Source organism: Simochromis diagramma, unplaced genomic scaffold, assembly GCF_900408965.1.
Source record: "Simochromis diagramma unplaced genomic scaffold, fSimDia1.1 OVJJ01000585.1, whole genome shotgun sequence".
Classification (NCBI taxonomy): Eukaryota; Metazoa; Chordata; class Actinopteri; order Cichliformes; family Cichlidae; genus Simochromis; species Simochromis diagramma.
The window spans coordinates 6,817,628-6,842,954 of record NW_024387398.1 but is presented as its reverse complement, the minus strand read 5'-3'; the positions used below and the strand labels follow the sequence as shown (position 1 = coordinate 6,842,954).

The window sequence follows — 25,327 nt, the reverse complement described above, 5'->3', positions numbered from 1 at the left end:
TTGTATTTGTTTAATTCTAAAACACTTGTGTGTGGTATTTAAAATATATATGTATATAACATATTACAAAAATAAAAATAATACCTGAAAAATATTAACCTCTCGTAGAAAACGTTTTTATAAGATTGTAGAGGTCGAGAGAAAGCAATGCGAAATTTCACTGGAAAATTCTTTACTTTTACGTATTTGATTTTACAAGCTAGTAGAATCACAAAATGAAAAAAATAAAATTATTGCTCTTACTGCTTGGATGCATTCTTAAATTCGGCATAGCTCTACTAAACAGCCAAGAAGCTCCGGATTTTTTGATAGCTAATGAACAGCAGATGGAACGTTAGAGAATGCAAAACAAGAGCTAACAATAGTTAACAATGGCTTGTGGCCAAAAAAGCCGATCAGTTACAGAATTACATGGGTTAATTGGCAGATTCTTTGGCCAATTTTAACACAATACCCATGCGTTCCAAGCTAAAGTAATCTAAAAGAAATGCGAAAGGAGTTTGGTTCACGTGTCAGGGCTGTTTTAGTGGTTCATTACGGTATTTATGCAATTTCCTGCACGGACGTTTACGCAACTGTACTAGACAGCTCGTTTACCGGCTGTCAGCTGAATATATTCTGCTTTTATTCGGTTACTTATCGTGTTACGGTAATATGGCTGGCTGTACCTTTGTTGCCAGACTTTTGCCGTTGGCGAGAGGCCGCTTTTGTAATAACATGTCTCTTCCCGTACGCACAGCTACCCGTGCCTTTTCCTGCACTTTAACTTGTTCACAGCTTCAGCAAGTCCACGGGGTCAGCGCTTTAACGGGGAAAGTGGACCGATTCGGTGGAGTGACAGTGAACCTGGCTGAGGTCGGACTGCCGGGTGACATCAGCGAGAGCTCATTCAGCGGTTTACTGCAAGGTTTGTCGCCCTGAACTCTGGCTGCTGTGTAGGAGGAGAGGGAAGGCAATGCGCGCATCCTGTTTTCCCCAAAAGCTCTTAAATCATCAACCTGTCTTAACTAGTGGTCTGACAGTTATCTATAATAGGCCGGTACTGTTTGTACATAAGGTACTATATATTTAATGTTAAATTGCTCATAGCATCTAAGCCAAGGGAGCATGTCTGGGGTATAAAATGTTTTTAAAATATGTTCTGTGTTGTTTCTCCGAGCAAAAGCAATACTACTTTTAAAACATTGATACTATTGTTATTACATTGCAATTACTGAAAGTTCATCTTCGGGGGTTTACATGTTTTCATATGGTTCTTCTTTATTTTTTTCAGCTCTCCCTTTCATTGAGCCAGCACTCGCTATCTTACTTAAATGTAAAATGAAAACTCTCAATGAGCAATTAAAAATGTCCCTTATCTATTTTTGTGGCTGCTTTAATCCAGTTAGCTGTTTTTCAGTTGTCCATCTTTAAACTCTACTCACATGAAAGCTACTTCCACCAGAAACGTGTCTGCTGTTTGTCATTCTCTCTTTATCTTTTCACATCTCTCTCTTGAGATTGTCTTCACAATTCAATTAGGTGCAAATGCCTTTTAAAAGCTTTTCACTTTTTATTATGTCACTTCTGCAACATATTAACTGTTTCTTTATGTACTTTATAGTTTATGGGAGATACAAAATTAAACTGTATCTGAACTCTGCAGATTCTTTAGCCCAGTGGAAAGCAGAGGGGAAGGCAGCAGTGTGGCTTCGAGTACCCATCTCGCTGAGTCGATGTGCTGCCGCCGCCTCGGCTCACGGCTTCACCTTCCATCATGCCAGAAATGACTACGCCATGCTGGCTCTTTGGCTGGGAGAGGGGGAGAGCAGACTTCCAGGTTATGCAACTCACCAAATTGGAGTGGCAGGTAGAGATTTCTGCCCTGAAAGTTAGGGGGGGGGGAACTCCTCTTGACTCTGGAAGCAGTTTTTACAGGAAAAGTCTCACCTGAGGTCCTTTTATTACCATTACAGTAAACTACAGTGGCTACAGCACATGTCTCAAAAATGCAAAGTGATTCAGTGGGCCAGAACCCACTGGAAACCATAAGACTGAGTTATAAGAGAGTTACGAAGTGGACCTTTGGTTAAGATTATCCAATCAAACCAGTGGGTTCAAAGAGTAATAATATATATGCTAAAATACAGATAAAGTGTGGGAAATAATTATTTGACCCCTGCTGAATTTGTAAGTATGCTCAGTTACAAAGAAATGAACATTCTCTCAGTTTTATGGTAGTTTCATTTTAATGGAGAGAGACAGAAAATCAGCCAGAAATAATGAAAAAACACAAATTACATAAAAAATGTAAACAGATTTTTATGTCACAGAGTAAAATAAGTATTTGATCTCCAAGCAAAATATGACTTAGGGCTTGGTGGAGAAATCCTTGTTGCCAAGCACAATGGTAAGACGTTTGTTTGTTGGTCACCAGGTTTCCACCCATCTCAGGAGGGATGTTGGCCCACTACACCTTTAAAGTGCTGTGAAAAAGTTTTTTTTTTTTTCCTTTAAAAACATATTTTACACACTTACATGTTTCATACTGTGAAACAAATTATAATGATAGACAAAGATAACTCGAGTAAAGTGATGATTTAATTTATTAAGAGACAAAAGCTATCCAAACATACGTGGCGCTATGTGAAAAAGTAAAGCTAAAAACTGGTTGCGTCACCCTCGACAACAAGAACTGCAATCAAGCATTTGCGAGAAGTCTTTCTTTCACAATGAGTCTTTCACATCGCTGTGGATTTCAATCTAATGAAATCATCAATTAAAAACTATTTTGTATTTATTCAAAATGCCCTTTTTTTCTTTGTCTAACATTACATTTTTTTGATGATCTGAAACATGTAAGTGTGACAAAAATGCAAAAAAATAAGAACTCAGGAAGGTGGCTGACATTTTTTCACAGCACTGCATTTACGGCCACTCTGTGGAAGTTCTCTTTCACACATTCGTTTCGGTTTCTCATTATGGGGAACGCTCTCTCAGCGTTGTCCTCAGAAGCCTCTATGGCATTACTCCAGCCAGCATTGGCTGGCAGTTGTGACGCTTGCGCCAGGGAGGTGCCACCCTCCTCCCTATAAAAGGGTGTGACGCAGCGTCACCCGTCATTCAATTTCCTCTTCTCGCTTCTTAGAAACCTCATTTCTCCCTGACTGTCAGCGTTAGTGCCTGCTTAACTTTCCACTCGAGCAAGCTAACACCTTGGTCACCAGGTGCTAGTACGGCTCGCTTTTCCGGTTGCCTGTTCTTCACTACAGAGCCAGATTGGAGAGTGTGTTAGCTGCCACCACACACCTAGCACAACAGTTAGCTGACCAAGCTAACTGTTCCTTGCTACACATGGTCACCAAGCCAAGTACCACAAGAGCTAGCCACCACACTAGCCAGGTCATACTAGCTCACCATAGCTACCCGACCGATTTTAAAGAAAGAAAAAAAAAAAAAAAAGATCAGCGTTAGCTGTCCAGCCATTCCAAGCTACACCAAGCTTCCTTAATATGGCAGACTGTAAACCGCTGCCCAGAATTTGTCCCTGCGGTTGCGCGATCTCAGGTTCAGGTTCAGGTTCGCTTGCCTTTATCGAAGGCTAGCCCACCAGGCTAGCCTGTCGAAGAAGGACCCAATGCTGTCTCCAATTGGCGCACCGATGGAGCACACTGAGTCAGCCACCCCAGGTACCAGCTGGGGCAACGAGATGGATATCATCCTCCCGCTGGTGGACAGTGCCAAGGTCAGCTGTGAAGCTATGCTGTCTGATTCCCTGAAGGATAATGACGAGCTACTCATAGAATCCTCTGAGGGAGCATCGGAACATCTTGTTTGGACGAGGATGACAACATTTTCTTTGCCCCTTCTGGTCAGAATTCTGCGACACAAGGTCTGATTGTGATAACCCCAGCACACAGTCACACAGGTATGGAGCTATTTGCAAAACGGGCAGCTGAAAAGTTGGCAGTCCCATGGCCCACAGTGACAACGGAGACCTCCACCTCAAGGTACAAGGTTAAAAGGCTCCCTAAAGCAAAGCGCACTACTAAGCAGGTACTGCCACTTATCCCCGAATGCATGGACAAGGTCATACGATGCTGGGCAAAGCCATTTTTGTCACCCAACCCCGTGCAGGGAGTAGTGGCATTTGACTGCGCTGGAACGAAGGAGAATGGCATCTACCAAATTCCCACAGTGGAGAATCTGGTGGCTTCTCATCTCCACCGAAACCAGAAACTTTCCATATCATCTGTTCCATCCCTGCCCTCCAAGGCTGAACTTCTGCAATACTCCCTGGTTGACAAGGCGTATAAATCAGTTGCCACCACCGTGAGGGCATTGAACACCTCATCACTCCTGCTAGCCTACTCGGCAGAGCTCCAGGACCAGACTGCTGTGAACCCCGATGCTAGCAAGCTGTGGGAAGAGCTGGGCGTCGTTACGGACCAGTGTCTCCACCTTACTAGAGCAGCAGTACAAGCGGCGGGCAGAGCGCTCAGCTCTCAAGATAGCTGAACTTGTTGGGACTTTCGGACAGAGAAAAACGTGACATTCTGGATGAAAGCACCAACCCCACTGGGCTTTTTAGGGACCACCGTTGCTACCATGCAAAGATTGTGCGAGGAAAAAAAGAAAGAGGGAAGGGCCCTGCAGCTGTGTCTCCCTAGGAAGACCCAGGCTGCACCTCCGTCTACGATCGCTCAGGTCACCAGCTGTCCAGCCGGCGTGCCGACATTTAAAATCCCTTGCCGCCCAGCTCCACAGGTTGCGGCCCAGTGTCCCCTAGGATCGCAGAACCTACTGGGCACAAAGGCCTACTGGCCTAGGAAACACGTCCCACCTGGCACCGCTCAGGGTGCCCCACCACCAGCCAAGCAGTCAGACCACAAGAAGAAGCAAACTGCCTAACATCTCCCCACAGGGAGATCGGAGCCGGACCAGCCCGGGCTCCAAGTTCACTTCAGGACTCAGTATGGAGAAGTGTGTTCTGCCTCCGTCTTCCAGCGCCTGGGACTCGATTTGGATCCCGCAGAGCACATTCCAACAAAGAGACGAGACACTGTTCAGCTGAGTCAAGCGTGTCACAGTCTCACAAAAGCACACTGTTTATTAAAAACTCACCCCCTGCATCCAGGCATGTTGCCAAGGGCACAGGAAAAATGTGTGAAAAACACAGAAAATATGTTGAAAAACATAATGCCTTCACACCCCCAGGCACCACCAGGGTCGATTTCCTCAGTGGTGTCCGGTCCCATGAACGCTGGTCAAGCACGGGCCACCTGCCCATGCACATTCGGGTCTGGGCTACAGGACCAGTTTCTGCCACAAGAGGGAGCCAAAGTCCCATGTACTTTGGAGTGCCTGACTTTGGGGCCCCTGTCAGCAAGAATAGAGAGATGGCGAGCTCTTGCTGTGTCAGAGTGGGTTGTGAGAACATTAGAGCGAGGCTACCATTTGTAATTCCCAACCACCCCTCCCAGATTTCACAGAGTGATTTTCTCTCTTGCAAAAGGCGAATCAGCCAGGATTCTGCAAGAAGAAATAACTACCTTGCTATCAAAGGGTGCAGTACAAGAAATACCCGAGGACCAGAGCCAATGCAGCTTTTACTCAAAGCATTTTCTCGTGCCCAAGAATGGAGGGGGACTACATCCGATACTGGACCTATCAGCATCTGAGGTCATACAAATTCAGGATGTTGACAACCACCACTCTGCCGCATGTAGTGCGCCCAGGCGATTGGTTTACATCAATAAACCTGAAGGACGCATATTTTCACATCCCTATTTACCCGCCTCACAGAAAATTCCTGAGATTTGCATTTCAGGGCAGAATGTATGAGTACCAGGTTGTGCCATTTGGTCTCCCATAATGGGAAGAAAGCGTACCAGGTTGACAGTGGATCACCTGATGGCTCTGGGTTTCACCATAAACTATGAAAAGAGTGTCCCGCAGCCAGCTCAGGCCATCTCTTTCATAGGAATAGCTCTAAACTCCTTGTACAGAGCATGTCTCTCTGTGGACAGAGTAAAAAGTGAGCGACAACTGGGACTCACGACAGAGGGCTGCTCACATAAACTGGTTAGAATTGCTAGCAGCGTTTCTAGCACTGAGACACTTTCTTTAATTTCTCACACTCTAACCAGAGTGAAAGAGAGAGGGCTAACAATGATATTGATTGCCCCAAGGTGGACGAGGTCCCATTGGTTAGCGGAGATTATGCCCCTTTTGTGGAGCGAACTCTTTCCTCTCCATCTCCAACGAGTCCTAGTCTCCCAAACCAGGGGGGAGAGTTTTCACCCTCACCCCGAGCACCTCGCTCTGTGGCTTGGCCTGTGAGAGGTTGAATCTGAGGATGGCAGGACTCCCCCCAGGGTGTTATAACCACTATTCACAGTGCTAGAGCCCCCTCCACAAGATCATTGTATGAGAACAAGTGGAGGGTATTTGAGGAGTGGTGTGGAAAGTCTCACACTCTCTCCTTTCAGTGCTCTGTGACAACAATTCTCTCCTTTCTCCAGGAATTGTTAGATACTTTTCCACAATTAAAGTATATCTAGCTGCCATTTCTGCCTGTCATGTGGGCTTCCGGGGATGGGCGTCCAGGTACACACCGGCTCACTCCTTGGCGGCCGCTTATCGGGGCCTGAAGCCTGGGGCTCGCTTGGGCCACTTCGGAGGTGGGGTGCCCCCGGCCTCTCGGCCTGGGGCTCAGTCACTCAGGCACAGCTGGCTGCCGGCGGAGCTCACGGGCGCGTCACTGCAACCCCCACTGGCTTCTGCTCCGCGGCTGCTGAGTGAACCCTCATCTGGGACTCTCCTCAGCTCTTTCTGGGACAGTGGCGCGGCTGCCCCTCTGTTAGTCTTCCTTGGTCTCTTGTGTTCTGGGGGCCTCTGGATGTCTGGAGTTTTGATCTCCTCCATACCTGCTTCATGCCCTGGAGGACGGGGCTGTGGCTCCCCCCACACCCTCTAGCAGATCATTACATGAAGGAACCTTTTAAAAAAACAAGCGCGTCCATGCTCACAGGTGTACACACGGGTGATCACACACACAAACTACACCCTTTTTGGCTCCTACCTCAAAGCCTGTGTGCTGTCGATCTTACGCACAATAATGCACAATAATGTTTAATATTTAGTATTTACTGTCATATTCCCATATATCATTGTGATGTTGTTTATTCTATTACTCTTGTTTTCTTCTGCTTGTTTTCTTTTTTCTTTCTCAACAGGTGATCCAGGTGATCGATATATGCATTTTTTTTCTCTGCTTATTCTGTTGGTTTTTGTTTTTTGCCCTTCTCCCCCGTCCCTCTTCTCAGCTGTTTTTCTTTCCCTCTTTCTTTCTCCCCTTCTTTCCCCCAGTCAAGTCTGTCCCGTATTCAGCAAGTGAAAATAAAATAAACAATAAAAGGTGAATCAAATGGACCATTACGGCAAAGCTGGGATGGTCAATTTGGTAAAGTAAATCCCTTGGGCATCTTTCTTCGCCTTTAGACAACAATTCTGATGGCAAAAGAGCCAAACGGGACAGGCAAAAGAAAAAAAAAAAGAATCTTTTTGCCTCCTCCTGTCTCCTCCCCTGAACAGGCGCACCTACATGCTCTCTGTCCAGTTAGGGCTTTGTGTACCTATATAGAGAGAACAAAGGCTTTCAGGAGGTCCGATCAGCTGTTTGTTTCCTGGCCTAAACCACATGTTGGGAAGCCCATTAGCAAACAATGCATTTCCCACTGGATTTTTGAGGCAATCCAATTGGCTTATTCCAGCATGGGTCTGTCACTGCACCATCTCTAGCCCACATTGTGTGGGTCCCCACGAGACCTCCTAAGGTGGCGGTCAGTTGTTCAGATGGGCTTATCTGGCAATACGGAAGTCTGCATATCCCCATAGTGAGACACCGAAACAAATGTTTGAAAGAGAACTTGAGGTTACTCTATTCCGTAACCCCCATTCTCTGATAACATGTGTGAGGTGTCTCACCAGGTCACCCTCCTTGCACGAAGTGAGGAAGAGGTGAGCTTATCTTGAATGACGGGTGATGCTGCATCACACCCTTTTATAGGGAGGAGGGTGGACCCTCCCTGATGCAAGCGTCATGACTGCTAGCCAATGAGAACGGGGGTTACGGAATAGAGTAACCTCAAGTTTTGTTCTGTCTACTTGAACATTTGCGTCCACAGTGTGCACTGTATCTTCTCCAGTATGAATTTCCCCTGAATTGCCTTTTAGGGAAAAGGACAAGTTGCAGTGAGTCAAACTGGGCAAGTAGAACAGGTGTTTGTTGCCAAAAAAAACCCCTTTGTTTTCATTGTTATATGCCGGTGCTGGATTGCACATGAAATTCAGCAAAGTTCTGGTTATTTCTGTCAAATGTTCTCCTTCAGGCAGAACTCCATCGGGACAATCTGACCCTGTGGAATGAATTCAGAATGCATAACCCTGTAAATGTTGAAAAACCTGCAGGTATCCTCTTGATTCTCTCTGTACAAGTCTGAGGTCCGTGGCAGATGTGCAAGAACAAGTGATCAGGATGATACTTGCGAGGGTCATTAAACAAAATAGCCGTAGAGCTGGAACCAATCCAGAAGTGTACACATTTAAATAAATTAAATTTTTTAGGTTTTCTGAGTAAAGCTGCTGAACTATTTGATCATATCTTGTCGCCTCCTGGTAGTTTTTACACCAACCTCTCAGTGGAAAGAGTTTGTGCTGTGAAAGAGAGAATCTCATCTGTGGATGATTGAGCCGAGCACAAACTGCTTCAGCACATTAGACCAGATGACAATTGTTATGGACACAAAGTCTATGTAAACCCATCAGCGATGACAACTGCCCTCCACATTTGTTTCCTAATATGATGAGTGCCTTGCGTGTTGCGAGTGGTTGTGTAACAGAATCTGTCAGATGTGACAAAAGATGTAAAAGTGTTGAAAAATCGAACTGTATTCTGCTGTCACTTTTAAATCACTTTTAAATAGCTAAAACTGGAGTAAACTGTGACCTACATTTGGTGCTAACACAAAACACCAGTAGTTTGTTAACATCTTTAAATGGATTGTTTGTCATTTGGGATTTGCATTTTTTAACTCTGGCTCATTTCACTTACGCAAATGGAAATTCACTCAGGACTGACTGTGAAGAGACGATCAACAGGAAAAGGAGTTGCTCAGCCCAAGTGCTAACTTTGTGATTGTCCAGCAGAGGGCAGAGTGCCATTCATACCTTTACCAAAGAGTAGATGCACTTAAAGCATGTCAGAACATGTCCAGAGCATCTTTCTGAGGAATGGGGACCAGAAACTCCCTTTTTTAGATGCCAGATTTGTTTGATGATGAAACTGGGTTCAGGAATCTGAAATACACAGCTGTTTAGATTCCAGTTTCCTTATGTGTGTGCTGACTGTGGCTCTTGATTATTTTCACAAAGATACAGTGATAGGGCCAAAAGTATAACTCGTGATTGGAAAGCAGTCATCCATTAAATCCTCTGTCATCCATACGCCTGATGTCCTGCCAGACTCAGATTTGACCCAATAAGAGAGTAAAAAGGTTATTTTTCACAACTGGTTCTTATCGTAGTTTTGGCCAGTACCCCAAAACAGTACTCACTAATAACACTGTCAATTAATGTCAGAAGTTATTTGAAAGTCATAATGGCCTAATTTGACTCCTAACAAAAAACAAAAGAGTGAAAGTTACTGGGAAAAACACAACTGTTTTTCACATTGCAGAGCCTTTGATTAAATCTCTAAGATAACTACAAAGGTGGGCAGGCACACTTTAGTGTCTCCTCTAAACCTGTAGCAGTCTCTTCATTTTGTAGCTTGTTATTTAGGCAGAGGTTTCAGTTCCTTTTTATTTAAGCTATCAAATTCACTTTGTTCAGCACACTTAGCAGAGCCTTTTTTTCAGTGGTCCAGGTAAACTAATTTCCATGTCTCTGTGATGCAGTGGAAAAACACTTATAGGGCTCAAATTAACTGCCACTCTTCAATATATGTTTTTATTTCATATTTGTAAGTATTTTTTTAATTTCCATTGGGAAGGGAATTTGATTCTCCCTAATCAATCGCTACAGCTGCATCAACCTGAATCAAGCATTATTTTAAATTAACATTGATGCCAAGTTTTATCTGTAGAAGAGGTAATCATAAGTAAACAACAATGCTTGGTGATTGTCTTGCTACTCTTTCCTTCTTCCTCTTCTTCTTAGTTATTTCTCCTACTTTTCCTCCTTGGTTCCAGGATACAGTTTGAAGACGCTTGCCAACTGTTTTATATTTAAAACTTAGTGGGCTTGAAGCTCAGATTCATAATGACCTCATAATGTAAAGATAAGAGCATGAACCTGTAATTGTTTGCGATACCAAAGAGTAGTAGACAGTAGACAAAAATGTGTGAAATATGAAGTAAGTGGCTCAAAGTTTAACTATACAATTAAGTGATTAACAGTCTTTTCTATTGAATCCACAGGTTTTTTTTGTCTCGTACTGTAATTCTTGCTCCCCGCTCCTCATGACCATTTTATTTCTTGGACTGAGGGCTAAATAATGATAGCCTCCTTTAGCAGAAACCAGGCCTCCTCCTGCGCCATATGGCACAGGGACTGGGGATGACATCAATTTCCACTTGGAAGTCCAAGTCAAGCCTTTAGCGAGACACATCCCTCTTTACGCATCTGTGACATTCATTTGAGGAGGCTTGTCTTGGTCGTTCAGACAGAGCAACCGGAAAAGAAAGTGGCTCATTTTTCCTCCTCCTCCTCAACTGTCAGCAGCGCATAACTGCCTTGCTTAGTCACTAGCTGCTGAGAAACAGAGAAAAACTGTAAATGTTGAAGTCGGATGTCCACAAATTTCTCAGCTGAGTCACTCAGACTTTGTAACTGTAGAAAGTAAAACAATTTGCTGTTCCACAGAAACAATTTTTAGTTAACCTTCTGTTTTTGGAAATTGTCTGAGTCTTGGTCTTGTTCATTTAGAAGATTTGCAGTTCATTAAAATTTGTTGTTTTCAGGAGATATTCTATATGTATGGCTAGTATTACTTTAAATGTAGTGCCGATGAGTAATCAGCTGATGTCAAGATTTTATACATTATCAATAGATCGCATCAATCCTTGTGTCTGACAGGTGTTCCTCATAAGGCTTTCTGCCCTGTAAATTTGCTGTATTTGGTACTGTCATCATTTTTTGAAAAGAAAAAAGTGTTATTCAGAGTTGTTGGTTGTTTTGTTTTTGTTTTTCTTTAATTGGCCACTAAACCAGCACCTATACTGTAGACTAACCATTCAAAAAATTACATCATAATTTGGTAATTTAATAAAATTACCAACTGGTTACATTGTGACAACTCTAAAGCTCTAAAGCTGCAAAGTAACCACTTTTTGGGCGACGTTATATTATATTGATCTTTTATAGCTAATGACGTAAATACAACGTAAATATATCAAAATAATGCTATTGCATTTTTTTGTCAAACACAGTTTACATTTTTTATACTGTAAATATAACATGTTACAGTTTTATTATTCTTTTTTATTGTTTTTTAAATTGCTGCTAAACTAGACACAAGAGATGACTAGCATGTTATTACTGTCTTGCCCCGAACAATTGTTCTCTGCAGCAAAGCTTGTGATAGGTTTCTTTATCTTGTCACTACATTACTGGATGTAATTCAGTATAACTGTGGGTCCCGATCTGTGGCTATAGACTGATTTAGATGTTTGCAGTGTGGGACCTCAATAATGTCAGTGCATACTGTAAATTCCTTTAGGATAATTACCTTTACAGTTTTCCATCCATCCATTTTCTTCCACTTATTCAATTCAAGTTTACAGGAGCACCTCAAGCCTACTGTAGATGTTACAGGTGGAGCGGCAGGGTACACTGTAGACAAGTTGCCAATCTATCACAGGGCTAACACATAGTGACAGACAAGCAGATCGCATACAGTCAGTGTTAAGAGTCACAAATTAATCTAGCCCCACGCATGTCCTTGAACTGTGGCATGTTGGAGTACACTGAAGGAACACATGGCAGAACATGCAAACACACAGAAAGGCCCTGGACTGGATTTAATCCCAGAACCTCCTTGGTTTGAGCCAACAGTGCCAACCACCTCCAGTCATTACAGTTTTAGTTCACCAAATTACTCAAATCTTCAAGCTTGTCCAGCTCAGCAGCCCAGACTGTTACCATCTTGATGTATTTGTAGGTCAGAGATTTGAAGCAAAACAGAAAACGAACAAATCAGCCGTCATCTTCTGAAGCCTGACAGCGGCCTTCTTCACCACATGATGCATGTGTTATGTGTCCAACCAAATGATTGGTTTTGTGCCAGTCTACCACCACATTTTGCTTAAAATTATTACAATTTATATGCAAAATGTGAACCAGCATATAGGGACACAGGTGCTTGAATAATATATAAAATTAATGTCTGACTGATTGTTTTGTCCAGGTGCAGTTGTTGATGAGTCCAGTGGAAAGGTCCTTGTTGTTCAAGACAGAAATAAGGTATCTGTTTGACTTTATTATTTAAATGCGCTATACACCTTATATCTACACATTTTATATCCTTCTAAAAGCTGATCTGTCCAATATCAGTCACACAAATGAACCACTGATGGATCAGTGATGCTGCTGTTAAAATGTGGATGATTAGTATTTGTTTATTTAGTAACTTGGGCCTCTGTTGACTCAAACCTTGGCTGGAAATCCATTCACACTTAACATAGCTCAAGACAAAATTAGCTGACCTCAAGCAAACATGATGTTTACATGAGTTGAATGCACTCAAACAGTTCTGTGTGCGTCTGTAAGCTCTCACAGAGCCCTGCTGTAGTGCTCATGGTGTTTTGAAGTTAACTTACAACAGGCCTCTTTTGAATCCTCTTTGACACAGCTTTGTTTGCATTTTCAGTCAGCCCAAACAAGATTGCTGGCAATTTTGAAAAGTGATTGTGTAATGTTGATGTCATTTGGGAACTGTTACTCTCATAAGATGTCCTCTATAAGATGTTAAGACCTTTTCAAATAAGCAGCCTAAACTAGTGGAAAATCTGATGAGCATACTATGTAACCATCATGGTCAGTTAAAAAGAAACCAAAATGAAATGCAGGACAGCAACAGCCAACTACCTGAACTTAAGGTTTCAAACCAAAGTCTCACATTATGGTGGCTGTGTACATCTTTTATTACAGTATGTAGTATTTTCCTTGTAATTAATAGAGACAGGTTCATACATTAAGATTGTCAAATATAAGGTCTTGGGCCCAAAAGCGGCCCAGCAAAGACTCCTATTCAGGCCACTGGATGGCATTGGAAAAAGTCGATGGCATACATTTTTGCCAATTTAGAGTTTTCTAGTAGCATCTTATTACAGCTCAGTGGTAACAGTAGGGTAACAAGGCAGAAACGGGAATGTATATAGAGAGTTTAAACTGTAATAATCTCATCGTAAAAATGTAATATTGACTGATGTTTAGGCATATTTGGATAGTATTACTATATTATAATGCTTGAATTAATCCTACATTAGGTTCCGAGCATTCTAATTTGTTTAAAAGCAATACTGTAAATATTATATGTAATGTCTGGATTATTAAATGGAAACATCTGTAGTAGTTTCTCTGTAATGAGCAGGAAACGGCTGCAAAATGCAAAGCCGCCTGTTTCTATTTGATAACATATCATATTATATGTTAGATAGATAAAAAGTTAAGTAATACAGAAACAATTAGGTGACATTAGAGTTTCTGTTTTTTCACTACTATCTACTATATATTTTGACATTTTCAGCAGCTTTGCAGATAATGTCAGTATTACCTGTGCTGGCATGCCACAAAACCAGCACATGAGCATGTTTGTTCCACAAACATTAACTGCAACACATGTACCATTGTTCACTGTCAAAGCAAAGTGGCAAAAGGCTGGACCTCTACATGCAAAAAACATCTCTCAAATGTCTGCTAGAAATAAAAGAAGTGATCAGTGCCAAACCCAACAGAAACTATTGCAGTCCTGATCCAAGAGGTTTGACCTATGTATGCAAGATCCAGATTTATTAACCCAGTTATTATACTGAGGTATAGGTACAAATATTATATTTAAAACATTTCTTTTAAGTTAAGAAACAGATCTTAACATATCCATATGTTGCATTATAAATGACAGATTTTGCTTACATCTAACACGTGTACCAGTCTACAGTCATGGGAGCATGTAATGTATTTTGTCCCAAAGCAGAGACGAGCAGTTAGTGGCCTGGAAGTGTAGAGAGTCTTCTATCTCCTCTTCCCCTGCTCCTCCTCCTTCTTTCCTCCTCCCTATCGAGCTGTTTACTGGAAACGGGCTTTATAACAGTCTGGCCCTTTGGCAGTAGAAAGTTTCTTACAGGCCGAGTCTGTTCAGAGCATGCTAAGGGTTATGAACTTCCTGAAAAGAAACCAAACTTTATCACTCTTGCAGGACAACTTACATATTCCCAGTGGGCTCAAGGTAATTATATCCATCAGGGAGCTGAATGAGGTAATGGTAAGAGTTTTTAACCATCATGCAATGACATTTACGCAGCATTTCTCGGTAGATTTAGTGTGAACAGATTGCATACGGTCAGCATTCTTACAGCACTTCTTTGGAATGATTTTACATTCAGCTGCGTGTCCTTCTGTGGGGAAGAGAGAGACGCTCGACTTTTTAAGAACCTCAACAATTATTGCTGCACAAAGTCTCTTTATTTCTTTCTACCAGCACACTTTAGAAACCGTTCCAAAAATATAGCATTTGGTTTACAATACATGAAAATAAATGCCGTAGTGCATTTGTGTTCCTCACAAAGAGAGGATCTGCAAGGGAAAAAAAGCGCAGCACATTCTTTAAGTAACTACAAAAATATATATACACAGACATCATAATTTAACCAGCAGCATACTGTCATTAAATATCAAAGGTAAGTGGTGAAACAGTTGTGGAAGACATACTTCACCGCAGCAAATGTAAAAGTCTCCAGAGTGAGGAAATAAACCTAAAACATAACATGAAAGGATGCTCAGACTGGAGCATTTCTCATCTCATTATTACAGCTTGATCCATGGTCATTTTCTAACAGAGGAAACAAAATGTGGCATTATTACGTGACTTTAGACTAAGACTGAAATAGACCTTGTTGCAGTGTACATGTTGATAATTATCTAAGATACATTTACAGCAGTGCCATATATCACAATTGAAGTTAAATTTGAACTTTGCTCTGGAATTTCAGACAAAGAATGCTTGGAAGTTTCCCGGTGGTTTGTCTGATCCAGGAGAAAATATTGGTGAGTGTCACGCTCAACAGAGCAAAAGAACTAATACAGTACATGTAGCTAAATTCTTTGGAGTGTAACATTATACTTAAAGATGATACATATACATTCATTTGAACTATACAAAATAAGGCACATGATATATATGCAAATTCTTCAAATTCACCTTTTCTTTTAAAAAGCAGCTTTAAAATTATGTACATGACCCAACCCAAAAAGCAGCATCAAATGTTCAAAAATATATGTGTATTTTCCTTTTTCCCTTCTTAACGCCATCTGCAAGGTAATACTGACAGTGGAATTGGATCATCGTTCCTAGATCAAAGTCTTTTAAATGCCTCCATGTATAAATGTTAAATAAATCTTTCTCAGGTACGACTGCTGTTCGTGAAGTGTTTGAGGAAACTGGTGTTCGCTCCGAGTTCAGATCTCTGCTAAGTATCCGGCAGCAGCACAACCACCCCGGTGCCTTCGGCATGTCTGACATGTACATCATCTGCCGGCTGAGCCCGCTAACCTACGAGATCAACTTCTGCACTCAGGAGTGTCTACGCTGCGAGTGGCTGGACATCAGCGAGCTGGCCAAAACCAGCGAGACCACGCCCATCACCTCTCGCTTAGCCAGTCTTCTGCTTCATGGCCTGGAGCACAGCTTTGATAAGATTGACCTCAACATGGAGGAGCTTCCTGCTGTTTACTCTGGGAGGTTTTACCAGTTATATTACAGACAGCTTCCCATACTGAAATTATAGGAGCTCCACAGATCACCTCATTGTAGCCAGATATGGTGAAGCACGGTTGTCACCATTAGTCAAATATTAAAAATGTATTTATAGCTGGACTGTTACTTTTGAAGAATTACAGTGTAACCGGTTGGATTAAAAACACACTGCAAATTTTAGGATGCTTTTTGCATCTGCATTGCTGCAGTTTTAAATGTTTTATTTAACACGTCTTGGTGGCCATGTTCAAAACCCAAAGTTGGCGGTCTTGTAATATGTATTAATCAATGATAAAAAATTACATCACTGTCAGAGATAAGTGGTGACTTTAGCTAATTTTATCTTGGTTCCAGTTTCATTTCAGAAATGGGAGGGGGTATATGGAGGAAAAAACTGCCAACTTTGTAAGTCAAAAATTAATTCTTTACCACCCAAACAACTGCCAGCAATGAATATAGGTTTTCCTCTCCATGTTGATCATTTACATCAGCGGTCTCCAACCCCCGAGTCGTAGGGTACCGGGCCGCGAGAGTTCAGGCTCGGGTGTGAAATTTATGGTTTTCAGGGGTTTTATCGGTTTTTATAGTTATTTTTTTTATTGTTTTTAGCGTTAACTCGGTTTCTCTGGGTCTTTTACCATGTGTTATGAATACATTTTTTTTTGGTACCGGTACTGGTTTTATTTTGTTGTATTTATCCGCGACGCCTTAAAGGCCGGTCTGTGAAAATATTGTCAGACATAAACCGGTCCGTGGCGCAAAAAAGGTTGGGGACCGCTGATTTTAAATGACTTTTTCACAGTCAGTAATATGGTGATGACAAGGCAAAGCAATGTCTTTAAAATGTTGCGCTGGGATTTAAAGGTTGTGTTTCCTGCCGAACAAGCACAATCAACAGCCAATAATACAACAATTCACCAAGTCAACACTTATCTATTTAACAGTCCAAGTCCTACGTGTTCAAAAGGAGAAGAAATGCTTGGGTTTTGCTTTTAGTGTTTCTTCTTCTTTTAATTCAAATTTTATATTTTTCAGACTTCTATAATACAGTTAGATTATTGTCGGATTTAAACGTGTTTTCTTATTTATGAAAACACTCAAATATGCAGTATATTGCCAACACCCTGCACTTAAACCCAGACTCCAACTTAGACTTTCATTAGGTTAAGGTTAAGCAGATAGCTGTTTTGAATCCTTATGGAGAGAGAGCTATGTTGATTTTTTTTTTAAAAACCCACTGTGTTGTACTGCTGTTTAACTGAGATGCAATAGGCAGCTGGCTCCAGTTGGTTGGTCTACAGTAAAATTCTGGTTAATAATAATAGTAATAATAATATTATAATATAATAAAAGGTATGACTATATGGTGCTAATTTTAAAGTGAAGCTGAATAATTGCAGACATGTTTATGATAAAATAATAACTGTTAGGATCTAACAGTAAAGCTTCACAGCTATTTTGGGCAATGCTGATGGCTTGCTTCATTGCCGTCACATCTTTTCATTCAGACATCAGTATCTCTCACTCTGAGCCCAGATTAGCATTTAGCAGACATTGGGAGAAAGAGAATTGCCTTTTGACCCGGTCCAGTTTTGCTTCCAGACTTGTACTGGCCAGTCCGCTTCAGCGCCACGTACATGTTTGGGTACTTCCTGGAGCGGTAGGTGTTGTAGTTGTTGCTCTCAAGCCGCTCTAAGAAGTAGCACTCATCTGTTGCTCTTCTCTGTAGAGAAAGACACAGAAGAATAATGCGAATAAAATATAACTGTTATGCTGTCTGCAGTGGATTTAACTGTGCCGCTTAGGTATAATTTCAGGGGCTGCAGATTAGAAAGCTACTGGGACACAGTGCCACCTAGTAAACTTAGATCAACTCACGAGCTAAGAACCTGAGAAGACTGTGACACTAGTTTGTAATATAGTTTAAGATACTCTGTTTGCTGAATAGCCTTATCAGTATCCTCTGCTTAAACAGGATTTCTGTATAAAAATCAATCTAAGGGGCATCTTGTTACTTACAGTGGCATTTCATCACATCCTTTATTTTGTATATACATACATATATACAGGAATTTTGAGTGAAAATGTTTAATTTAATATAATTGATTTAATGAAATATGATTGTTTAATATATTCTGTAATTAAGTTTCCACCTAAAATAACTTTGTAACTAAATGCAACCTTTATTTTGACTGTTGTTTATTTACTCTGTGATTTGTGGTAATAAACCCACTTATTTAATAAAGACAGTCATACCTTTCCATGAATATAAGGACAATGTGTGCCGTAGTTGAACCTCACTAAAAATAAATAAGTCACGATGTCAGTCAAAGAGAAACTTGAAATTAACAGGACTCTTATAGGAATCTTATTGGAGAATGCTAAAGATGACAATCTTTAAAGTGAATGGTATGATTCTTGTGTTGCCACATTGTTGTCCATCTATTTTTACCCAAGATTCTTTCTTAGATTTGTCCTTTGTAGAAAACGTCTGGCCAAAATCATGCTGGGCGTTGACTCCCTATGCTCGGTCCAGCAAAACCCTTTTGTTTAGTTTCTGTTTTTATTTGACTGTGACTGTGCTGCTATTAGTCAGAAGACATTTTCTGGAACAACAACTCAGTCTACCTGGTTTAATTCACTGTGCAAAACTCCCAATAATAAAATGACTTTGGTCCTAAAAATGTGTTCGTGGAAATGTTTGTAGATCAAAGAATATTAAACCAAGGCACAGATCAAATATCCCCAAATAATTCCCCTTTTCTCTTATATGATATATATGATCGATATAGGGCATAGATTCAACAAGGTGCTGGAAACATTCCTCAGAGATTTGGCTCAATGTTAAGATATGATACCATGATCCGACAGGTGCTGTTGCACATACTAGAAGATTGGTACATTGTGGTCATAAAGGAATGGACAATGTTGGCAGCAATAATCATGTAGGGTTTGGCATTTAAACATTTCTCAGTTGGTACTGGACTCATCAGACCAGGCAAGGTTTCTCCAATCTTCTTTTGTCCAGTTTTGGTAGCCCTGTGTGAACTGGAGCTTCAGTTTCCCATTTGTAGCTGACAAAAGTGACACCTGTGTGGTCGTTCAGAGATGCTCTTCTGCATACCTTTGTTATAACAAGTGGTTATTTGAATCGTTGTTGCTTTCCCATCAGCTGAGAGCTGTCTGGCCATCTTCCTGTGATCTCTGGCATCAACGAGGCATTTTTGAAGCAGCAAACTGCTGCTACTGGATATTTTGTCACCTTTTTAAACCCTCAATGTGGTAAATATTCAGACCAGCCTGTCTGGCACGAACAATAACGCAGCCTTCAAAGTCACTTAAATTACCTTTCTATTCCAATCTGATGGTCAGTTTGAACTTCAGCAGGTCATCTAACCATGTCTATGTGCCTAAATGCACTGATTTGCTGCTGGATGATTAGTTATAAGCATTAATGAGCAGTGGAACAGATGCACCTACTAACCAGTCAGGGCATATATCTATTAATGCATATATTTGTGCAATAGGCAGTATTTGTTGATCATATGATTCAAAACAAATCTATCAAGATCACTTCTCTTTCTAGATGACCCGACTCCAAAGCTAGATTTGACACTTTCCAGACAAAGTGTTACATCAGCGTCAGTGAATTCTAATTTGCTTGACAACAACTGCTTTCACAATCTCTTGGAAGCAAACGGTAGTGCAGAGACCATCACGTGGGTCTTTTATTGAGCAGAGCGATGCCTTGGGTGGCATTCTGCTGCTGTAGCTTCTCATTAGGAGGAGATGCCTTTTGCCAGTGACATGGATTTTATACGAGCCTTCACAACCACCAAACCACATCAGTCACCAACAGATCACACTTCCACAATAAACAGCAACAACTGTGGCAACAAACCAGCATTGGCATGAAACTGGAGTGGTTTACTCACAGCAACGCTGAAACTATAATAGCTTAGTAACAGGGAAAAGTGCAGTTAGGAATCATTCCAAAACTAAATACAAGTAATGCAAGGCAGCATATCTTTAATTAGATTAAATTATCATTATTTATTTATTTATTTATTTTTTATTTTAATATGCATCAACAGTCAACAAAGTAAAATCACTGGTTCTCATTTGTTCTAAAAAAAACTTCTGCAATTTTTTGTTGCTTTTATTATGTATTTCCAATATTATTATTATTATTAATAATAATAATAATAATAATAATAATAATGTCTTTTTTTTATTAAAAAATAAGTACTGTTCAATTGCTTAATAATTTAAGTATTTTTAATAAAAGCCTGCAGTTATTATAATTCCCAATTATTAATAATAATTATCAACTACTCACATGCAGGTATCCACACTGTTGGATAAATACTCAGTATATTAGTGCATCACTAAAACTATTTGTATGGGTTTTTTTGGTTTTTTTGTTACAAAAAAGGAAACTTTCATATATTGTTTTGGAAGATTTGGCAGAGATGACTTATTTAAATGTGTGCAGTTTATGTCTTTTGCTTATTGATTGCATTGATTGATGCATCTTGTCAGTTGTGCGTAACTGTGGTCTGTCATTGTCCCGGCTTTGTGACCCAGTAGTTTGTGCTTGCCTTGAATTGTTGTTTAATATTATGTCTTTTCTCCTTATATTTCTGAGTTCTCTGTCCCTTAATTTTGTTTAATTTAGTTCCATTTCATGTTTAGTCTGTCTTAGTCTTCCCTCTGTGTTCCACGTCCTCTAGTATCTAGTTTCTTGTGTTAGTTATTTGTGTCTCCCTGGGAAGTCTGTTTTGCCTCCATGTTCATTTGCCTGTTTTCCCAGTCGTGTGTCTATCTGGTTCCTGTGTTCTCTGCTATCTCGCCCTCGTTCTGTGTCTTCCTTGTCTGGTCGCTGTCTGTTTTATTTTGATAGTCATTGTGTCACGTGCCTTATGTTCAGCTTTGCTTCCTCTCTCTCATTATGTCTAATTTGTTCCAGCTGCGTTTCCACCTGTCACCCATCCTCTCATTATCTTGTGTATTATCATCCCCTCCTTGTGTGTACGCGTCCTGTTTACTTAGTCATGTAAGTCCTAAAGTTCAGTTTAGACGAGTTTTCTGTTGTTTGTGTTTAGTTTCCCGAACTCCAGCAATAAAGCTGTGTGAGTTCTGAATTTATCTCTGAGTCTGCAATTTGGGTCCGCTAACTGCCAGCCACACACACACACACACACACACACACACACACACACACACACACGACAGTGGTCTACTATTATAATTTGAATGTTCTGATGAGTCCAGTGCGAGAGGCTATAAACCTAATTATTTTTAGAATGGGAGGATTTCTTGTCACAGTACTGGGAAATATTTGGTTTCCAAAACACTGCAACCTAAATGCTTCTTGTCACAGAGCTGTGAGTTTAATCAAGTCTGTTTCATACAGATTAGCAAGATCCTTTATGGAACAGAAACAGCACAAGCTTTGTTGATGGAAAGACCGATCCAAGTCACTCACCGCTCCAAACAGTCGTCCGTCTCTGTTCATTGCCAGATATCGGTTTGCACAAATCCCTTTGATGACCACTTCTCCCACTGAGGTCGCCTGGAGTTGAAGCTTTACTGAAGATGAATTAGCAGAGACAGAGAGCAAGTTGTTGTTTAATGATGGGACGTTTAATCAAAGTGTAAGAGTGACTGCTGACTTTAAAAAAAAATGAATTTCTTCATTAAATCACAGCAAGTGTAACAGTGAGCTGTTAGAGAAACAGCTGCAGGTGCATTTCAACATTTGAACTGCAACGAGCAAAAAGACAAGAGGCATAAAACAGAGGAACGAAAATGCTGTTAAATTAACAAACAATTAAGAAAAAGGAAACCTTGATTAAAGGTTTCCTTTTTCTCATAAACAAGCCCACACACCATTTGAACCATGTGACAAGGTTATGTTTAAAGTCAATGAGATAAAATCAGCTTTAAGTTGCAGAATTTTCCTGACAAAATATCTGACTCTTATACTAGTAGACGTTTTAACTTTCCTTAAGGGAGCTTATGTGCCAAAACAGGGACATGCCACTGGGAAAATCACCGCTGAGAGAACTAAGAGTCAGGAAAGTATGCCAAATACCTGGCATGCTCTCATATTTGGGTTTTGTTTCTTTGCCTCTGGACCATACAGGTAAGCGGTACAAAATCAAACCACCACAAAATCAAACAATTCCTGTGACATAACTTATGAATCCTGTAAAACCAGACAGTTACTTTAAAACAATGCATAAAGTCATATTTTTATGCCAGTTTTCTCTATCAAATACTAAAGTTTTGGGCCAGTGAAGTCTCTGTCTTGCTTAAAAGCGCATGCCTTAAACTCAAATGTAGTTTTTTTTTTAAACTCATAACATTTTTTACCTGATAAATTCAGTAATATGTATATATTCTTTTCCCCATTTTTTATTTGCATTTTAAAATGAAGACAATGAGTCTAATTATGCTGCGTTTAACATCTTTCAAGCATTACATCCAAACATCAGGTCCTGCTTCCTCAGTTGCTGGCAAATGATTTGTTGCTGTGGTTTCCTCTGTATTCATGGCACTGACTGATGCATGTGCCATGAATGAATGAAACATTATTATTAGCACAAATAGTTAAGTTTAATTACCAAAAAACACAGAATGGCATTACATAGTACCTGCAGGTTGTAAGATTGCTTATTCATGAACTTAAATGATTTATTTATTTATTTCCCTTTTTTAAAAAGAGACATCGTTTTTCTTCATCCAATATATGCTCAGCAATCAAAAAGAATCCAGGGGCCCCTTGAGGTGAATAGGGGATCTCTTTAGAATGAGTCCCCATTAAGGGTAGACACACATCTGTCTATCATTAAGCTAGCTGTTTGGGTGATTCATGTTACAGATCAAAGAGGCAAAAAAAAAAAAAATGTGCAATTGGTCTGAATGTACTGTGGTGTGTTCAATGTTCCTTGGATAGATTATGTGCTGAAATTTTTGTGAATGGCGGGAACCTGATCCCCGCTTCTGTAAAGTGTGCTCTGGGGTCTCCTGTCGTGTCCAGTTTGTGTCAGAATTGACCCCAAGGTTCTTGGATCAAAAGTCTCTTACACAAAACACAAACGGATGGAGAAGAGTCCCATCTACATTAGCATGGAAATTCTACTCGAGGACCCTAGGATATATTAGGCAACATTTTTCATAACATTTCCTATTCTTACTGGCAGGTTTGTCTGTAGAAGCTGGCAGCTCTATCCTACCCTTAACAAAAGGGCCATTGAGGAAGCACAGCTCAAGTCATAATAACTCTTAAGAACTTTTTGGTAAAAAGCTAAATGATTAATACTAATGGCCGTTGTATGACGAAGTGTGAATATATTCCTTCCTTAAATTTTCTCATGTCGTCTACAAGATGAATCTCTCCAGATATTTCATAAACACTTATAATGAAGTATAATTAAACGCAATTGAATTATCCTATAAATAGCCTCTCACTCCTTGAACTGGCATCAGGCATTTGTTTGAAATGTCACACTGTACCTTGTGCAATACACTTCCAAGCATCCAAGCATGTGTTTTCCAAGGAAAAATCCAAATTTCATGTTCCTCTCCTCCCTTCCTATTTACAAAAGCTTAGGGCACATTTAATCAGTGACAGTGACGCACTGAGGAATGCTACAGTTGTCCATTAACGTAATCACGTTAATGTTTACCCTTTCTTAAAAAATGGGGCGCTCAGAATAAATATTAATTCAATGTCGGCACAGATGACTGGTGAGAGGGTAAGATAATTTTTTAACAGGTTTTTATAATAACTTCATCAGCCTCAAAGACACAGGAACTCTCAGATTTGCTGTCTTTTGTGACGTAAAATATACAGTTAACAGTGTGACTCAGCATGGTGATCTTCATTTGGAGCACTAAAAACATTAAGCATGTTCCATCAGAAGTCCCACTGATGAATAAAAACTGAGGCGTGACTCTTTAGTACTGAGGTTATTATACTTTCCAGAAGGTGACCTACACACATTTGGTTCTTAGTGTTAGCAAGCGGAGAATAATCATAATTCAAATGGAAAATTCACATAATCCCCCTATTATTTATCCACGTAATTTAATTTTTTGCTTCGCTCTTTCTTCTCTGTTGCATGTTAAAAACAGAAACTCAAGAAGTGCTGTGTACTGTGTAAAGTGAAAAGAAGGAGACTGGAAGAACTTACTGTGGGGGTCGTTTTTCTCTCGTATTCCATCCACTCCCCCATCAGATTTTATCCTCAAGAAGAAGCCACCATTTTTACAGTACAGCCTTTTAGGGTCCTTGAAGTTCCCAGGAGGAAAACCGCTGCTGCCGCCGTCTTCAGGTGTAGCGGGAAGTGTTGTGATTCCTCCCGTGGCCATCAGGGTTAGGGACGTCGTCTCCTTCTTGAGAAGTGCAGCAGTTCACCGTGGCCTCTCACCTCCTGCTAACTGCTGCCTGTACCCTCTTACCCTCCTCCACACAAACTGATTCTGCTTAACCTCAGAGGTCAGCTTGCTTGAAAGGCCCCCCTCTCAGGGCAGCAAGTGCCCTTTGAGTCCTGAGAATTTGAAGCAGTAACACTTCTACGGACTCCTATGCAAGATCGAAATCTACAATTTGTAGACGCTTGTCTGCCGTTTTGTAGAGCTGGCAGCTGCTTTGCCAGTGTACTTTGAGCACACTGGTAGGGGGGATGCATGCAGGTCGCTTCTTTCTTCTACTCTTCTTGCAATGGAGTGTTTAGAGCAGGGCAGCTGGCTTAGATCTGTGTGGAAGGCTTTCCCCTTTGGGCCTCAGTTCGCATGCGCCCTAGGAGCACCAGCACACACACACACATGCTCACGCCCACTAATGCTCACTGATTTAACCAACCAACCCAGCAGAAGTCGGGAAAGGAGAGGAGGGCAAAGAAGGGGGACGTGCAATTTGGACTCTGAGACCCTTCGGAGAGCCAAGAACCACAGCAACCATGTGAACAGAACCAGTGTTTTCATTCATCCAGTCTGTTCAAGAGCAGGAAAAGAGGGACATAATAAGAAAGCCAACAGAGGCATCTTGGTAGTGATTCAGTAAGTGCTATTCATAAGTGAAAAAAATAACAATGTAAAGTAGAAATGCCAGTAGATGAAAAAGAAACCGTCACGAGCCAGTTATTTTAATTGCTATTCTCAATTTTCTCCAAACCAGCTGCCTGGATGATGAGTGATGAAAGTTATTTATCCAGGAGGAGGTCATGCATTTGTCAAAATAGGCACTTACTGTTCTGGGCTTCTGGGCAAACGTTACCACATCTGAAGCTTGTGTGGGACCAG

General features: G+C 40.8%; 2 protein-coding genes across 3 annotated transcripts; one reads left to right on the top strand and one right to left on the bottom strand.

The window, feature by feature from the left end:
- The first annotated feature begins 191 nt into the window (after positions 1-191).
- On the top strand, positions 192-17,242 carry nudt6 (nudix (nucleoside diphosphate linked moiety X)-type motif 6). 2 transcript variants are annotated; one of them, XM_040010445.1, is made up of 5 exons: positions 192-907; positions 1,646-1,849; positions 12,449-12,504; positions 15,252-15,306; positions 15,667-17,242. In XM_040010445.1, exons 1-5 carry the CDS (start codon positions 655-657, stop codon positions 16,044-16,046), a joined length of 948 nt encoding a protein of 315 aa, XP_039866379.1. In that variant the 5' UTR covers positions 192-654; the 3' UTR covers positions 16,047-17,242. The 2 variants fall into 2 exon arrangements, with proteins under 2 accessions (XP_039866379.1, XP_039866380.1); XM_040010446.1 differs by lacking the exons at positions 192-907; positions 12,449-12,504.
- On the bottom strand, positions 16,615-24,833 carry fgf2 (fibroblast growth factor 2). Its single transcript, XM_040010449.1, has 3 exons — positions 24,217-24,833; positions 21,504-21,607; positions 16,615-17,738 (listed from the first exon to the last, which is right to left on the bottom strand). The coding sequence occupies exons 1-3, from the start codon at positions 24,392-24,394 to the stop codon at positions 17,553-17,555; spliced, it is 468 nt and encodes a 155-aa protein (XP_039866383.1). The 5' UTR covers positions 24,395-24,833; the 3' UTR covers positions 16,615-17,552.
- Positions 24,834-25,327: the final 494 nt, after the last annotated feature.